Genomic DNA, 18,608 nt, shown 5'->3' with positions numbered 1-18,608 from the left:
TGCATACACATGCATACAGGACCATCAAACCTCACATGTAGGAACAACTTGAGATGGCGGTGTGTCGCGTTCTATTACTGGGTCACTGTAACCTACTTTACATGGTCTACTACACATAACAGTAAATCCTTGTCCGGATCATATCTTGCATACAGATGCATATAGGACCATTAAACCTCACATATAAGAACAACTTGGGATGGTGGTTGGTCCAAAACGTCCCATTCCAAAAAATTCACACAATTAGAATTGAATCATACCCGTAACATATTCATTAATATAGATATGGTTTTCCATCAAACTCCTGATGGGCGTATCATGTACCTCACCGGTACTCTTGTTTTTAATGTATTGACAATTAATAACAATATCGTATTGGTGAAATACTAGTAGATCATACAAAAACTTTTTAAAAGCTAGCTAGATGCATATCTACGTTATCTCAACAAACACAACTCTTCTGTGGGTTTTTATGACTGAACTGATTTTGCGGCAGTCTACCAAAAAACCTCAACAAACAAACAAAAAACACAAACCTAAACCATTTGTCGGTAATAGAGACAACATGTGCCAATAGCAATTATTATATTTGTAGATATGCTGTAGAGTTATCTCCCTTGAATGTCTCTGATTGGTGCTGGCTATCAGTTGTTGGTGGACATGTGGCTTCAATTTGTCACTAATAAGCTGACAGTGATAGGTTATTTAGAGAAGTGCTTATCACAGTACAACATAAACCTTGACGATTGCTGCTGCTTATCAGTGTGTCCCGACTCCCACTGACTTTTCTTAAAGCTGGAAACACTGTGGCCACCGAGGAAATGATATCCAGCTATTTGTACTCTTTGAACCGTTTTTGTTTTTAGGTTGATTATAAAGGTACATTGTATGTAAATGTTGATATAAATAATTGCATAATAAACAGAGAAAGATAAAAAGACAGCAGGAAAAAAAAGTGTTTCAAAGTTTGTACTTAGTGGACTACTTCTGCAGCCAATTTGCTGTGACATGTATTGACATGTATATAAATGTTGGTATTAATAATTGGATAATGTAAACATGGGAAGATAAAAAACACATGCTAAAAAATTCTGCAACTTTTGGCTGTACTTGTTCCGATTATTTTGACATATTGACATGTATATAAATGTGAATATACATACTTGGATAATGTAAATAGGAGGAGATAAAAAGACCAGACAAATAAAGGTTCCCGAGTTTGGCAGTTCTTAATTGATGCCCGATGTATGCAATTTAGCCAGTGTTATATTAAAACATGCTTGAATGTAGATGGCCTATTGGGGGGTTTTTCTGGAAGGAAAGAAATGTTTTATTTAACGACGCACTCAGCACATTTTATTTACGGTTATATGGCGTCAGATATATGGTTAAGGACCACATAGATATTGAAAGAGGAAACCCGCAGTCGCCACTTCATGAGCTACTCTTTTGAATAGCAGCAAGGGATCTTTTATATGCACCGTCCTACAGACAGGATAGTACATACCACAACCTTTGTTACACCAGTTGTGGAGCACTGGCTGGAACGAGAAATAGCCCAATGGGTCCCCATCGACAGGGATCAATCTTGGACCGACCGTGCATCAAGCGAACGCTTTACCATTGGGCTACGTCCTGCTCTTTTCTTTTTTTTTTGTTAGTAAAAAATAAATTAATAAATACATTAAGTAGTTCCTAAGAAGTGCAATTAAAGATTAATGTGCAATAGACAATTACATATATTTATATCCATTCTTCAGAGATTTTTTGGAAACAATTTTGTGTCATAACATGTACATGTATGTATTATGGAGAAGGCCTAATAAGTTGTATAACTTGTGCCTAATCCATTTGTTCTTTAAAAAGCAATAAAATATGTTTCAATCAATAAAAACAGTCTAATTTGTAAAAAAAAAAAAAAAAATGGAAAAAATGGTTTCATCTTTATGAGTGAAAGGAAAAAATACATATTGCTGTTTATTACATGTATAACTGTAATATCAATATTTGGAATGTTTTTTTTTTCAGACATGTGTTTTTCATGGACATTACAAGACCGACTGAGTCGATGGTCATCTGTGTGAACAAGTGTCCGGATCGAGACTTCAAGGACCTGTATGACATTTATGCCTTTACAGAGCGAAGCGGGTCCTACCTGTGTCGGTATGACATCAAAATTGAAGACTACCAAAAACAGAAACAAGGTGTCCACGGGCCGTGTCCAGTATCACCTGTTAAACAAAGGTAGCTGTAAATAGTTGTTTCATATCAATAAATAAATTCTTCTTGAACACTGTTGTATATTAGGTAGGGATTGCGATTCACAACTTGTACCTGTTTGTTCAATGGCTCGTGAAGCCAAGTGTACACATATGCAAACTGTAGTCACATAAACATACAAATTTCATTTATATACTTACTATGTAAACCAATTAAAGTACAGTGAAACCCCTCAATACCGGACATCCATGGGACCAAGTAAAATGTCCGGTTTTCAGAGGTGTCCGGTTTTCAGGGGTCTGCCTGGACGGAAATACCTTCCGTTCTCCATAAAATAGGGAAAGTGTTTTAAAACAAGAACAAGAAGAATACGTTGAAAAATGGTGCATTTAAGAGCATTTAGAAAAATAAAAACATCCATGGGAGTAATATTGAATAAAAAATACATTAAAAAGTCCACAAATTGTCAATCAATCGCTAAATCAGCCTACGTTGAGAAACGTATCAATCGATGTCTGTTGTCTTTCACATCTGTGTTTAACAATGGTTGCCTGCGTTAAACTTTCTAATTCCTGTACATGCAATAGGAAACGTTCATCTTTCTGTATTGCAAAGTCCTTTAAAATCTGAAGCATGTTCAACACGTCAGGATAGCTGAGATCGTTTCCCGGAACAAATACATCTTGTTCGGATTCGTTGTCTCTTCCGTCATTGGGTATTTCGTCCCCACGGAAGTTGGCCACTAGTTCTCTCTCCCACTCGTTTGTGCAGTCTTCAATCGGCACGTCATCGTCGAAGTTGGTCTAGATGTCAGTGTCCACATCGGCAGTGACGAGTTCGCGTGCTAGTCGTGATAACGGAATGTCGTCGTCGTCATCGTAACACTCGTAACTTAATAAAGACATCTAACCCCAACCCGAACTCCGCTAATGTTAACCATAATTACAACACAATCAATGTGTTTACAGTAGTTAACTCCATACCAAAGCTTGCGATCAGTCCTTTTAATTGTTTATTGTCTAGTTGCTAATCTTGCCTGCTGAGCGGTACCTGTACTGTATGCAGCGGTGATTACACTGATAACAGCGATCTCGAGCATGCGCATATTGCACTAGCCATCGGTGTTCACAGACAGGTGGGCGCCATATTGATTGGTATCGGTTAGATTGTCCGGTTTTCAGGGGTAGGATTTACACTAAGTTGACACATTGGGACCGAATTGTTTGTCCGGTGTTCAGTTTAGAGGGGTTTCCGGTTTTGAGGGGTAAAATATAGTGTAAAAAGATGTGTAAATCACGGGACCGCGGAAAACGTCCGGTTTTGAGGGGATTCCGGTTTAGAGGGGATCCGGTGTTGAGGGGTTTCACTGTATATGTTTTTTTAAATAACTTTTAAATGACATATTACACATTTTTAGCAACTTGTAACCTGTACATAGAGTGCAGACATTCGTCATGTAAGACATTTCCAGTTTCTATATGTACTGTGTGTTTATCAAAAGAATTCATTAACCCACAGTTAGAGTTAAAATAACTAATACCACAAGTTAAATAACGTGCTATCAGTGTCATTAAACAAAGCTCCCTCTCCTATCCTATACATCTTTCATCATCCCGGATCTTTGAATGGTAATAATGTTTTGTGAATACATTGTTAAGAAAAAACTTGTCACTTTTAATTTCTGGCATCCTTCATACAAGTACAGTACTTGCAAAATCATGGAATTCTATAGGGTTAAAAAAAAGAGAAGCTTTTTGTTAGTAAAATTGATTGCTTGGGTTTTTTCTCTGTTTATGAATGCGTGTGATGTAGGCTAAGGTGAAGAAGAGGAAATGCGTAATAAGATCCAAGCATTCAGCCGTTATCATCATCTCACAACGTTCATATTCACACGTCAGGCTTTATAGACTGATGTTTTTGTCTGATGTGTTTTTTGCACAAATGAACATAATATACAACTTGGATGAACGTTTGTACAAATTAAGCAGGTGTGTAAACTGCTGCAAAAGAATGACATGGCATAATGTGTCAGTGCTGTACATATGCATACCATCAGTTTTTGTCTAACCTTCACTAACATGTGTCAAAGCCACCGTTATTCTTTTGGTTTTTGTTCTGGTTCAAGATATTTGGAACTGCAATAATTGGACTAACTACTGGCCTTGGTGCCTTGGCCAGGTAATGAGTTTAATGCTGGTAGGTGTTGGATTTGCATCTTGGTACCAGCTCCGTTTCAGAGTTGTGCACAGTTCATTGAGGCAGTATAAGCCACTGCGTGACTGCTTTTGCATTAAACATTAATCTGATTGATTGAAAAATTATTTACTACAAAGAACAACAGGATGAATCCACACAAGCTTGCTAAGTTACAAGGCCTTCTCCTGTGTACACAATAAGTGATGAAATATTACTCTGTATTAGGCTGCAAATTTATCATGATTCCATGTTTCTGCTAATCCCAGATTTTTACTACAAAGAACAACAGGATGAATCCAACACAAGCTTGCTAAGTTACAAGGCCTTCTATTGTGTACTCAATAAGTGATGAAAATATTGCTCTATATCAGGTTGCGAATTTATCATGATTCCATGTTTCTGCTAATCCCAGATTTTGGGTCAGAAGCATGAGCTTATTAAGACAGAATCTCAAAATATCTATATTAAATCATGTTTATGATTCTGGCAAAATTCTACAAAAAATCCCCAAATTCAATATAATGGTATATTTATAATTTTATTTTAATAACCAGGCTTAACTTGAGTAAAGGAGAAATGTTATGTACAAAAGTATTTTGAAAAACAAAACCTCTTTTTCGAAACAAAGACCTGAAATATATGTACAGTGTAGCTAAGAGTGATGCCAAAACCCCTTAAAAGCCAGATTCCCGATGCCCTCAAGGCACTTTATCATATTATTCCTCCACTAGTCATCACACACCTCTGATCTTCTGTGCATGATAAACCTGGGAAATGTGCAACCAACGTTTTTATAATAAACATATATAATATTTTGCGTAACCTCATCAGAATTGAAAAAGCACATTGTGATTATTTTCAGCGAGCCGCTACTTAACCGCTGTGTGCCAAGTGAGCTGATGTCACTGCCGGTTGGAATACCGAGGGAAATCATCAGTTATCTCAACGACAGTGACATCTTCCAACGCGTCCTCGCCGATCTCTACAGCAGCTGGAAGGAGATGCTCGGACTCTGTTTCGTGGCCGTTGGTAAGTCTAGCTTAGCACTAGGTGTTACACCGGGACAGTGGGAGAAAAATGAGATGTTCTTCTCAAAGAGGAGAAAGGAAAGAGAACAGTTGGGGGTGTTGGGGAAAGAAGGCTAATTACTTGTGGCATGCATATTGTTGGAATTGTTCGGTGATAGAATTCTCACATGAAATGTAATGGGTCAGAGAATTGTTTGCCCTTGGTCAACCCATACACTTTTTCACTTTACAACTAGTGCTTCATGACTAGTGTATCAGAGGCTATGGTATGTGCTGTCATATGAGAAAATGTGTTTAAAAGATCTATTGCTGCTGTTTAGAATGTAGGGCAGGGTTTGAATTTTACCACAGCAATAATGGTAAGTGCCTTGGTTGTCTTAAGCTGTATCCTAACCGGACGCAAGCAATTATTTTAGAAGTCATTTATTTCAAATGCTACATCCTAACTGCATGCATGCGACACAACAGATTTATATGTCGCACCGTATGAGTTCGGTTAGGATACGGCGATTGAATGATTGATTCAGTGATTTCTAAAATAATCGCTCACGTTTGGTTAGGATACAGCTTTACTTATTTGCTGTTGTGCCCTGAAAATCAGATCATGTCAACAGCAAGAAAGATGCTGTGCTGCCCTACCTGATTTGCCACTGTGCCCTTCCCATGCATTCCATGTTGTATATGTATGAAATAGTAAAATTATCATTGGTAATATTGATAAAAGTGCATCCATATCCAACAAATTGCATAGGCACCAGTGTGAAATCATTTCTATCTGAGAAACCTTTATGGAAAGTAAGTTGCCTTTGTGCCTTTGTATTTGTATAATTATGTTCAGAGTTCATGTATCAAAAAGTATTGGATTAAGTTCTGAGATATCCAGCTGACAAATAAAAAGAAATCTGTTTTTATTGATTATTTAGTTGAATATTTTGTGTAAGCAATGAAGTCAAGATTTTTAGAATAAAAGAAAGTTTAGAAATGCACTGTATATGTATTCAACACATCATCACTATCAGTCTCTCTTCTGTGGAAACTGGTTTCATGTTGGGTTTTTAATCTTATCTCTAAGGTTTCCTCTCTTTTACTGATATCATATTGCCTGACATCAGGTCACTGTGTGGTTTCCACATGTCACACGAGCCTGGGTTAAAATACAAACTACGAAATTACTTGTGAAACCTGTTAAAAATCCATTTGCAAAAATCAGAACATTTGCGCAAATGTCATTACATTACATGGCACTAAATCAATACTTATCAGAATTGAATGTTGGCGGCTACCATATGGCTAGACACCAGGGTGAAAAAAAGAAGTGTGTTTTGGGACTTTTGCTTGTTGGACAAACCACAGTATAATTGTAGAGCAATGTTTATCAACCAGATGGTATAATATTAAATAAAATACTAATTTAGGTGAATATAATGACAAAAATAACTAGAAACTTAATATAGCAATCCACAAAAGTTTAGGTATGTGGCCAGCCAGTTAGCAGAAAAAAAAGAAGTTAAAACAACCTCAAGAAAATTTTTGTTTTTGTAATAGCCATTAGTATAAAAAAAATCTAGCATTCTTTCACAAAATTGTAAATTTTTACTTTATTAAACTTAAAAACATAAAATTAGTTTGTACCCTTGTACTTAAAATAAATGAATTTTTTAAACATGCAAATAGAGCACTGTTCATTTCAAAATTTGGACTAAAAAATGGTATATTCCTTTTTGTGGCTGAGGTAAAATATGTGATGAATACCCATTGCATATAATATAATGGTTTAATAGCAAAACGTAAAGATAAAATAAATTATTTAAAAAGACAGTAAAGAAGAAATATAAAAAGGAATTGTTTTTTTTAACACTGTACAAATATTCCCCTCCACCTATCATAAATTCTTGTCTATAAAATTATTTTAATATTTATTTACCTTTTGTTTCATTCTCAAATTTTTAAAATTAAATTTCATCTACAAAAGGAAAGTTTTTGTTTTAAATGTATTTGTGAAGTATTGACATTTATAAGTGAAATATGATGTCAAAAGTTCAACCTGTAAGCTTATATAAAGCCCCATCTGAAGTGGAGCTGATTTCAGTGAATTAAAGCAATTAATTTTACAGGAGTCTCAGTGACTTACCACATCAGATCATCCAATTAGCTTACTGTTGCTCATTTGAAACATATCTAAAACTGATCAGTGACATTTCAAGTTATTTCCTGCATCCTATAAATATCCCAGTCGTCATCAGACCAACACAAGTCGAGCTAATTAGAGAATGCCAGCTGTTTCTTTAGTGAAGAAAATTAGTTCCTATGTAGTCATGTGAATGTATTAAAAATATACAATTTCTGCAGTCTGTTCAAAAGATTGTTTTGTACTTTTGTACTATATGTCAACTTACCAATTAGCAATTGAAGTTATATTGGGCAGTTAAGTTTTATAATAATGTTGCCAAAATGGTAAATCAGGAATTATAATTTTTAAAGAACCATTATTTTTTCCCATTTTATTTAACTATATACAGTAACAAATTGAATTTGGCTGTACACTGTGAAATAAAGTTGACATATTGCTGAGTTTTTTGTCTAGTTTAAACAGAGGTGAATTTTATAGTTGGATGGAGAAAATTTGTAGAACCTAATAACAACTCACTTATATAATGATATTGGTATGTATTTTAAATCATAATAAATTTTAACTTTTGTCTTAGTTAACATTGTCTGTTTTATTACTTAATCAAATATCAACATAAACTATTTGTCCTAATCATAGATACAACTATAAATATAGCTATTTAAAAAAAATTAAGAATAAGATACTTTAAAAAAATTGCTAGACACAGGTGTTTTTTCTCACACAATAGACAAAGTGTGACAATAGTCATATATTAAACATAAACAGAGGCAGTTTAACATGCTACGGTGTCATTCAACACACATTCTATTCCTACAAGTTATTATATAGCCTATTGTTCTAAATGTTGATTATTCTTCATTTTAACCACAGACCATAGGTGCATCTTCTTGGCCCTTTGTATGATGCTTACAGTATACCATTTTTCTGTAAGGGAAGATAACTTAGAAATGTGCTTTAGAGTTATCTGGATATTTGATTAATTTGATTATTTGCAGGTAAAAGGAAGAGTGTTGTCTTTGATAGATTGCTATAGCAATTGATTTTTCTTTTAAACACTGATCATGATTGATAAAGACATATTGACTTTTAGACACTTGTCTTGCTTTTCCAATTTTCTGATGCCATGATTTTGATAAATTTCTCTGAATAATCGTCTTTTTTTTTTTAATCTCTTAGAGTTAATAGAAATCCTTTTATGTGATTAAAACTTAAGGTTACTTAATGTGCTTCAAACTTGTGGAAAACTAAATTGTCATTATTCGTTGTACACAGCAAACAATGAGTTAAATTGCGTAGTTCTGCCACTTACACATGCTATTTAACACTTAAAGCAATCAGCTGTAAGACTCATTTGCCCATTAAGTAAAGTGCAATTTTTGTTTGATATCAACTTGGTGTAAATTGTATCATCATTTACCTCAAATTACCTTTTTCCCTGTGGACATCTAAATTACGTCTTCTGCCCACCGTAAGTTTTGGGGGAAATTGCTGTCCAGCAAAACAATTTGTGTCATGTTGACGGAAATCCACGCGGATTTACAGCCCTTGAAGTTAAGTGTGTTTTGCCATTGCCTTTCAGGTTTTGCCATCTTAATGGTTCTCCTCATCCGGTTCATGGCCTCTGTTATTGTCTGGATTATCGTGGCTTTTACAATCATTGCAAGTATAGGTAAGTTTATCTTATTAGAGTTTCAGCCTCAAGTCTTCTATTAGCTTTGTGAAAATAACTTCCTTTAAGCTTTTGTTAAAAACAGACAGTACAGTGGAAGTTGCTTGTGTGCTGTACAGTTAGGGCTTCCCAAGCTGTCCTCTTTATTAATCAGTGACTAATTACTGGCCTCGGTGGTGTTGTTGTTAAGCCATCAGACATACATATGGTAGGTACAGGGTTCACAGCCCGGTACTGGCTCCCACCCAGAGCCAGTTTTAATGACTCAGTGGATAGGTGTAAGGCCACTACACCCTCTTCTTTCTCACTAACCATGAACAATTAACAACTAACCCACTGTCCAGGACAGACAGACCAGATAGCTGATGTGTGTGTGCCCAGTACAGCGTGCTTGAACCTTAAATGGCTATAAGCACGAAAATAAGTTGAGATGAAGTGACTAATTATTCTGTCTAATTGGCCTTAATGGTGTAGTGGTTAGCCCATTGGACTTAACGCTAGTAGGTAATGGTTTTGCATCCCAGTACTGGCCAGGGTGAGTGTTAATGACTTAATGGGGAGGTCAAAAGCTGCTACACCAGCATCTCTATCACTCACCACTAACAACTACAGGGCTCGAATTTAACACCATTCATGCGGCAAATCGCCCCGCAATGCTCTAGTCATATGCTCCAGTGCCTTGAAAACTCTACGGTCTCACTGCCAAATTGGCTGTGCCTTATTTTACATGTTAGTAATTAAGTCTTTATACTCAAATGTGATTCCTGAAAGTTATCTTATTACACAAACATGAAACTGTTCAAACTTATTTATTTTGAATGGTTGCTGTTGTGTTATAAATATTAAAATACTTGTTAATGTTTGCCGTGTTACCCTGCCTTCTAGTCATGTTGCCTTAAACCCCCCCCCCCCCCCCAATCCATTAATTTAGGATAAATGACCTTGCCCTCATATTTGCCAAATTCAAGGCCTGGAACTAGAGATTTTCGAAGCCATCTTAGCACTACGATATCTTAAAACTGTCGTAAACTATGATATCACAATGATGTATGCATGCCATAGTCTATGGCAGTTCTGTGATATCGTAGTGCTAAGATAGCTTCGAAAATGTGGGCTCTGGATACACCATACTGATAGCCGAATATGTGTGTGCAGGACAACATGCTTGAAATTTATTTAAATTTAAATTATTTTTGGGTGTTTTGGTATATATATATATATATATATATATATATATATGTATGTATATATGCTAGCTACTGTACTTGTAGTGGACTTTATTTAAAGTTGTACCACATCCCTAGAAAAATCCTGCATCTGCGCCTGTGTGTGTGTGTGTGTGTGTGTGTGTGTGTGTGTGTGTGTGTGTGTGTATATACAATGTATATATATCTGCTTTGACTACAATGTTTCAAAAAGTAAATGTTGAAGTTTTTATTTGGCCATCCATGAGAAACATTTTTAGTTCAGCAACCCTAATTACTATTTCACTTGCATGTCAGCAGGTAGGTATGTTAATTTATTATTTTGTTGTTTAACAATATTTTTTAAAGAAAGAAAGAAAAAAAGAAAAGAAAAATGTATAACTGAAAAAAAAACTATCTGTGTGACTTTCAGGATTTGGTTAAGTTACACCAAACAATATATGTACGTGTGTATGTTGCTTTTTTCACAGTTGGTTTGAAGACAAAAATGTTGCACTTACAAATGTTAAGTTTTAAAACCCCCAAAGAATTATTGATCTGAATTAATAATGACATAAAACTAAGCTGTCTGTGAAAGAGAAAGGTAGCCCTTGATATGTTAAGTGATGGATGCCTCAGCATTTCCTTGGTGCCATTCAGATTGAAAGAAGTGGCTAAGCCATGTCAATATTTTTGTTATCTTGGTTTACAGTTTCCATGCCTGCGATATTTATAGCTTTCACATAACAGCTTAATTGAAGATAATTCTAGCCAGGGTAATTTTGATATCACCTGTCAGGTTTTCTTTGCCGTAACACACTTCTGTTTGTGACTGTGAGGTGGTGCAGAAGTCTGCTTTCCTCATTGGAATCCTCTCATCAGTTGGATGATGACATCATTGCCATGGCTTGCTGTTATAGAGACATATGGTGGCATCGAATGCTTCCATTTCTTAATCACTTTGTTTTCCCAACCCAGGACCCCAAAAGGATTACCATTTGGTGATTATGGTCAGAATATGTGTGGCCAAATTCAAAGTTCAGTTAGCTAGAAAAAACTTTTTTTTTTTTTTTTTTTTTTTTTTTCTTTTTTTTCTTTTTTTTATAAATTAAACCACTTCAAAGAAGTGTGTGGGTTTTTTTTTAATTAATGAGCTTTTTGGCGATTTAGTAATTAAATGAATTCATCAAATTCAACTTTAATTCACATGTGGCAATTTGGCAAACAACAGCATAAACCCTACAAACATAAACCTTTTTTGACTGAAATAACTATTAATGTATCTAAAATAAGCAGTTAAAACATTAAATTATACTATCATTGCAAATTTGTCATTCTTATTGTAACAGCAGTAGATACAGTGAAGAATTTAGATATGTTTAAATAAAGGTACATTTTTAAGGTCTTTTTTAAATGTGAATTATTCTTTTTTAACAATCATTTTGTTTTTTATGTAATAAATTTATTGATGCTGGCATTTTATTCAGGCAATTGTTGCACTTGGAGGAGAGTGGTTGTACCTTCAGAACTCCCCTTTAAATTTGTCATTGTTTGGGATCATCCCACTAGCTCAAACCACAAATCCAATAACCACATCTGAAGGCCAATGGATTTGGAAAACAGTTGTATTGGCAATATGTGTCAAGAAATGTTTTATCATCAGTAGAAATAATCTAAAAATGGTGAAATCAAAAGTTTGGATTTGGTTAAGATTGGCTATAAAAAAAATAATAAAGATTTTTTTTTCTTTTTTCATTTCCTCCAGACACCAATTTACTGGGATCAGGACTAATGATGCAATTAATCAGATTAATTCTAGATTTGACATGGGCTAACAAACAGGTCAGTTGTACTGATTGGAATTAACAGTTCCAAATCCTTGTCATTTAGGAATGCGGCCAGATGAATGCAGTTCCTGGGCAAACTTGAGTCATGTTTCTCACGAGCCAGAATTAATCTTTCGCAAGCTCATCTAGTGATTGACCCCTGCTATGCAATTCACCATTCACGTTCTTGGTGTGGAATAAAAAATCAGCTGTCGGCTGACCTTGCCGCCATAAAACACGGAGAATGGAATTGATCTGGCATTATTCCGTAACAAAACCGTTCAAGATGAAAATTTTTGTCAATACCGCTCAGGCCGATGGTGAATATGCAAAGAGTGGCTTGCATGGAAAAGGGAGCACAATGAAACTTGTAATTGGATGCTTTTTCTGCGCACGTCTTGGGGTCTTCAGCTGGCAAATGTGTATTGATATTAGCTGCAAATAGTCTGGTCCAAAAATCTGTTCTTTGCATCACACACACACACACATTTTTATCATGTGCCGACTGGTACTTTGTGTAATTGGCACTGTTTTAGACTTGATACATTTTACTTATTGAATTTGGATGTATCTGTCACTGACATGAGCAGATAGCCTGATTAGTTGAATTTAAAAATAATTAGCTGACATAAATCTGATTAATTTATGTGAAACCTAGTGTCAGTGTCTGCTATTTGTTCCTCACATGTACATTTAATTTTTTAAAACTCTTTTAAATAACTGGACTGAATACAGTCAGAATTGCTCAAATGGCCACATCTGTGAAGCTTTAGGGATATTTTTTTTTTTTTTTTAATTCTATTAATTGCACTATAGAAGATTGTTCAGCCCATAACAAGAGGTACATCCTTTTTTTCTATTAAGTAATAAAAATAATTTAACATCTGTGTGTTAGTTTCTAGGGAAACTGGATGTAATTAGGAAACAGGACTTGGCTCAGTGTCTAAGTGCTCATGGGTCAACATGGATTATTTTCCATTCCATGACTTTATTTAAAAGGCTGTGGCATGTGCTGTCCTGTTTGTTTTTATAAAAAAATATAATACTGTGAAATCACTTTTATTTGTGATTGTCTAATTTTGTGTAATTCGTGGACTAGTGCAGTGAATGAATTTAAGAACACAATAAAAATGTACTACATATAAGTGTATCTGAGCAAAATTGTGAAAATTTAAGCCTACAAAAATTAAGGATTTCACAGTATTGGATAATTATTTTCCCAACCCTCTATGACAAGTGTTACAGTTACAATATGCATGACACTTAATAGCTACTGATTAACTAATGTGCTTCGGTGTTAAATTTACATTCATTTTGTCAATGTAATTGATTAAAAAATCATTGCTTTAATGTGAATTCGATATATGTTATACGACTGTACTTGTTCCTACAACTTCTTTAATGCCACTAGTACCTGTTGCACAGCACAGCCTTTTGCTTTTTATATTCTTAAAGGTTACATCGAAACCACATTGGATCTACATTTTTTGAAGCGTGTATTATCAAAAGTTGCTTCAGTCCCAAAAGAAATGGATTCTCGACCTCCCTAAAAAAAAAAATGATGTCTTGTAAAAATCATAAGTTTATGGAGAAAGAAAATAACCTATGAGAAATTTTCTTTTCCTGAACACAGCATGTACACAGGTGTGGGGCCTTTCCTGTTGATATTCACAGGTATTTCTCACGCATCCCTCGGTTTATCCAAGCCAAGGATTTCGTCTCATTTCTTGCTGCAGTTCGTGCGTGCCCATTGCCATGTTATTTTATCATATTGTGACAGCTGGTTAGAGCCACTGTTTGTATTTCCGCTGTACTGTTTTTCAACACTGGCATTTATCTCTTTTCTTTGCATGTCGCCAAAGATACAGGAAAACAGACGGAAACGAAAATATGCTAATGTTCTGTTTGTACATTATACATCATAAATGATTGTTTTCTTTCGCACAGAGAGCTTGTGAGATGGCATTTTACTCTGGGTTTGGGGGATTTCAGATTCCGTTTTTAGAAATAGAGAAACCTATTAAACATTGGGGATTGATTTTTATTAAGCTTCATATGTTTTAGCTATATTCTGTTCCATCTTCCTATAAAAATGTCTTTTGTAAATAGTTTCAATTTGGTTTGATGTAAGAAGAAAAGTAAAAGTATCTTGGAAATAACAAAAAAAAAACTATTTTTGTGTGCAATTTAGAAAACATTCGGCTCAAAAATAAATAACTTGTAGTAAATTCCATAGTTTGAAAAAAAGCATATAATTTGATATTTGTAAAATTGCATTAAATACTAGTATAGAAGTCTGAAACTAAAACATTTCCGTAACTACTTCTTTCAGTTATTGGATCCAGTAGGTAGAAGTTTTTACTTTATAAACAATTAATAATTGTTGTACTTCTCACAGTCGGCTTGTGCAAGGTGGAGTTAACACAATGGATGCAGTTTTGTAGTTTTAGAGTTTTTCTCTTTATTCATGTATTTTTATTAATATTTTTTACATTATTATTTATTTATTTATGTTTTTTAACATGGGTTAAAAAAAATCGAATCAGAGCTTGCTACAGAGTGGTGTTACATTTTCCAGTGTGTTTTACATTCTAAAGAAATGGTTTATTCTGGGTGGAAACCTCTTAATGTTTCAAAACGACACTATATTTTAAAAAAAATTAATAATAACAAATAAATAAAAACAAAAACAAAAAACATTTCTACAATAGTAAGTTCCAGTAGTAAATGGTGAGAGGAAAATGTGTTTGTGGTATTTCATTTTTAAAGCGTTTATTTTAGGTCTTTGCTGATTGTTGTCAGTTTTAAAACATTAGATACTGACTTATGATAATAGACTTCTGCATCTTGTAGCTTATTTTGAAATACCTGTCAAACACTTAAGCTTCAGCTTTGAAATAAACTGTTTCATATTAAGACTAAGCAATACATGTACATGTTAAAAGAATTCAAGACATTTCTGTAAGTGGCAGCAGTATTGTTTTGGTTTTTTTTTTGCATCATACATCATAAATACTTGTAATTGTTTTCTTTTTGACAATGAGGTTAAGAATGATGAAGATTGAGAGAAAAGATTATGTATATTTATGATACTTAACATTTTCCTCCCTTTTTTAAACTCACCAATTTAAAACATAAGAGATACCAGTAAACTGCCATAAACCATTGCTTGGTGCAAAGTAATTTGTTCAACTTACTTTAAAATGCACATCTGTGAATCAAACAGTTTACTATTATTGATATTCCAAAACTATTTCAGTGGTTAAACCTGAATAATATATCACTTTTTTTCATAGATCATACATTTTCACAAACCGTAGCTTGTCAGAACACAAATGCATGAAGTAAAAACGTGTCTTTGAAGAATTTCTAGAAATATTTTTATTTGACATGTTCCATTGATAGATTTAAAGTAACGACAGGATTTTTTGGCATCACCTCAAATCCTATTCTATATTTATGCACATGCTTAAAAAATATTTTTTAAAAACCAACACACACCCACACACACACCCACACACACACCCACACACCCACACACCCACACACACTATGGTGCTTGTTTTACTAGGAAGAGTTCCTCTTTCTCGAATGACTTTTGGCCATGTTAAATTTAAAACCTGTGCCCAGATGTTAAAAAAATCCATGTTAAATTAACCCAGGGTTAGTCTAATATTTCCCTTTTAATTATTTTTGCACAAATACAAAATGAACTTTTAGAGTTGATCATGTATGGATATATTTGGTTGTTTTAAATCAAGTTTGAACATTCTGTTTTCAGTTATTATTTGTATCATTTCAGTCCTTGGTTTTGAACATTTCTATTAACCACTGGTTGAGCTAACTTAACATTTTGAACAACTGGCCCCTTGAGTTTTAACAGAGGATCTTTGGCAGCGTGCATGAGTACTGTGTTTCAATTTCTCATAATAATAATACCAACATGTGGCCAGGTTTTCAACAGAGTTCTTAATTTACACCTGACATTTACCTGATTGAGCTAGATTTCTAAGAGTTATCCCTTCACACCTGGAGCAAGATTGTTTGTGAAGGCGATCCATTTGATGGCTAATAAAAGTAGTCAGTTTAATAACAGCGCATGGGTAATAAATACAGAAGAAATAATAAAGCATCCATTAAGCAGTTCATTCAGTTCTAAACATCTGGGTGGTATTTTATTAAATGTAAGACAAAATTGGGCATGAAGTTTTGTGTGGCTTGGGAGAAGAATTTATCTCAATGGTGGGTTGTTTATATAAATATTGAACGTAACTGATATATCAATTTTTATATAAATACTGGACATAACTGATATATCAATGTTTATATAAATATTGGACATAACTGATATATCAATGTTTATATAAATATTGGACATAACTGATATATCAATGTTTATATAAATATTGGACATAACTGATATATCATGTTTATATAAATATTGGACATAACTGATATATCAATGTTTATATAAATATTGGACATAACTGATATATCAATGTTTATATAAATATTGGACATAACTGATACATCAATGTTTATATAAATATTGGACATAACTGATATATCATGTTTATATAAATATTGGACGTAACTGATACATCAATGTTTATATAAATATTGGACGTAACTGATATATCAATGTTTATATAAATATTGGACGTAACTGATATATCAATGTTTATATAAATATTGGACGTAACTGATATATCAATGTTTATATAAATATTGGACGTAACTGATACATCAATGTTTATATAAATATTGGACGTAACTGATACATCAATGTTTATATAAATATTGGACGTAACTGATACATCAATGTTTATATAAATATTGAACGTAACTGATACATCAATGTTTATATAAATATTGAACGTAACTGATACATCAATGTTTATATAAATATTGGACATAACTGATATATCAATGTTTATATAAATATTGGACATAACTGATATATCAATGTTTATATAAATATTGGACATAACTGATATATCAATGTTTATATAAATATTGGACATAACTGATATATCAGTGGTTGTGGTACAGTGAAACCGGACACCCTTGGGACCAATATAAATGTCCGGTTTTAAGAGGGATCCGGTTTAGAGAGGTTAAGTACTGTACTGGTTTTTAAAAAGGGATTCTGTAAAATGTCTGGTTTTGACGGAATTGTGGTTAACAGAGGGTCCAGTCTTGAGAGGTTTCATTGTATCTGCTTATAAAAGATTCCTTGTTTGCCAGTTAAAAAAATGTACTGGGTTTCTTCTGAAGAGTTAAGAGTCAGAATTACTAAATGTTTGACATCCAACGGGGAACATTATGTTTTAAAAATCTGGATTAGTGATATTTCTAATCAATTTAAACTTGATTAGCAACTGTTGCTTAATGTTTTAAAATTGTGTAGCGATCTCTGAAAATTGCATAGCGAATCACGACGCGAAACTGAACAAAATGTGCCTTGTCCAATAGCTGATGATTAGTTAAGCAGTGTGCTTTTTATGTTATTAAACAAAGCAAACTTTAACTTTTAAAATGTTAGAATATTGGTTTGATTCCATTACTATAGCAAAACCTTCACAATAGGAGCAGTACTGGAATTGACGAAACATCATCTAGATTCTGCCTTGTTCAGGAGATATGGACAAATTCAGTAACAGTGTTGTCACTCAGTCATTTCGTTTCAACTTATTTCTGTGCTTATATCCAATTAAGGTTCAAGCACGCTGTCCTAGGCACACATCTCAGCTGTCAGGGCTGTCGGTCCAGGGCCCCATTCCACGAAGCGATCTTAGTGCTACGATCACCTTAAGTACATAAGGTAGCTATGCACTTAAGGTGATCTTAGGGCTAAGATCGCTTCATGGAATGGGGCCCAGGACAGTGGGTTAGTTGTTAGTGGTTAGTGAGATAGAAGTCGGTGTAGTGGTCTTACACCTACCCATTGAGTCGTTAAATCTCGCTCTGGGTGGGAACCGGTACCAGGCAGCGAACCCTGTACTTACCAGCATTATGTCTGATGGCTTAACCACGACACCACCGAGGCCGGTTGTTGTCATTCAGATTTCTGTTTTAGTGACACTTCATTTATATAGTTTCTTGTAAATACACACAGAAGAACCCATTGTAGTGTCTGTGAGGTTTTTTCTCTATGGCATATCACAATCACTAATATTTGTTTGATGTCTTACAACTGCTGATGCATCTGCTCTATGCTATCATTAAATAGCATTCCTTTCCTTATGAGTTTGATTATACTGGTAGTTCATTTATTATAGCAAGAGTGTGTTAACTTTACTACTACCAGTATTAACATTATTCCCACAACCCTCTTCGTTTTCTTCTTTTTTT

At 34.2% G+C, this 18,608-nt stretch overlaps 1 protein-coding gene across 4 annotated transcripts in view; it reads left to right on the top strand.

Annotated features, from left to right (window-relative positions):
• LOC121373948 (choline transporter-like protein 1) overlaps nucleotides 1-18,608 on the top strand; it is a 178,280-nt gene that overhangs the window by 139,068 nt on the left and 20,604 nt on the right. For all 4 annotated transcript variants that reach the window (XM_041500792.1, XM_041500794.1, XM_041500793.1 and 1 more), the window contains 3 exons: nucleotides 2,029-2,244; nucleotides 5,279-5,445; nucleotides 9,155-9,244. In XM_041500792.1, the coding sequence (XP_041356726.1) occupies nucleotides 2,029-2,244; nucleotides 5,279-5,445; nucleotides 9,155-9,244 (473 nt within the window). The remainder of the gene's footprint in view (nucleotides 1-2,028; nucleotides 2,245-5,278; nucleotides 5,446-9,154; nucleotides 9,245-18,608) is intronic.

The sequence above is a fragment of the Gigantopelta aegis genome, chromosome 6, assembly GCF_016097555.1.
Source record: "Gigantopelta aegis isolate Gae_Host chromosome 6, Gae_host_genome, whole genome shotgun sequence".
NCBI classification, from domain to species: Eukaryota; Metazoa; Mollusca; class Gastropoda; order Neomphalida; family Peltospiridae; genus Gigantopelta; species Gigantopelta aegis.
This window is presented reverse-complemented; position numbering and strand designations above follow the sequence as displayed.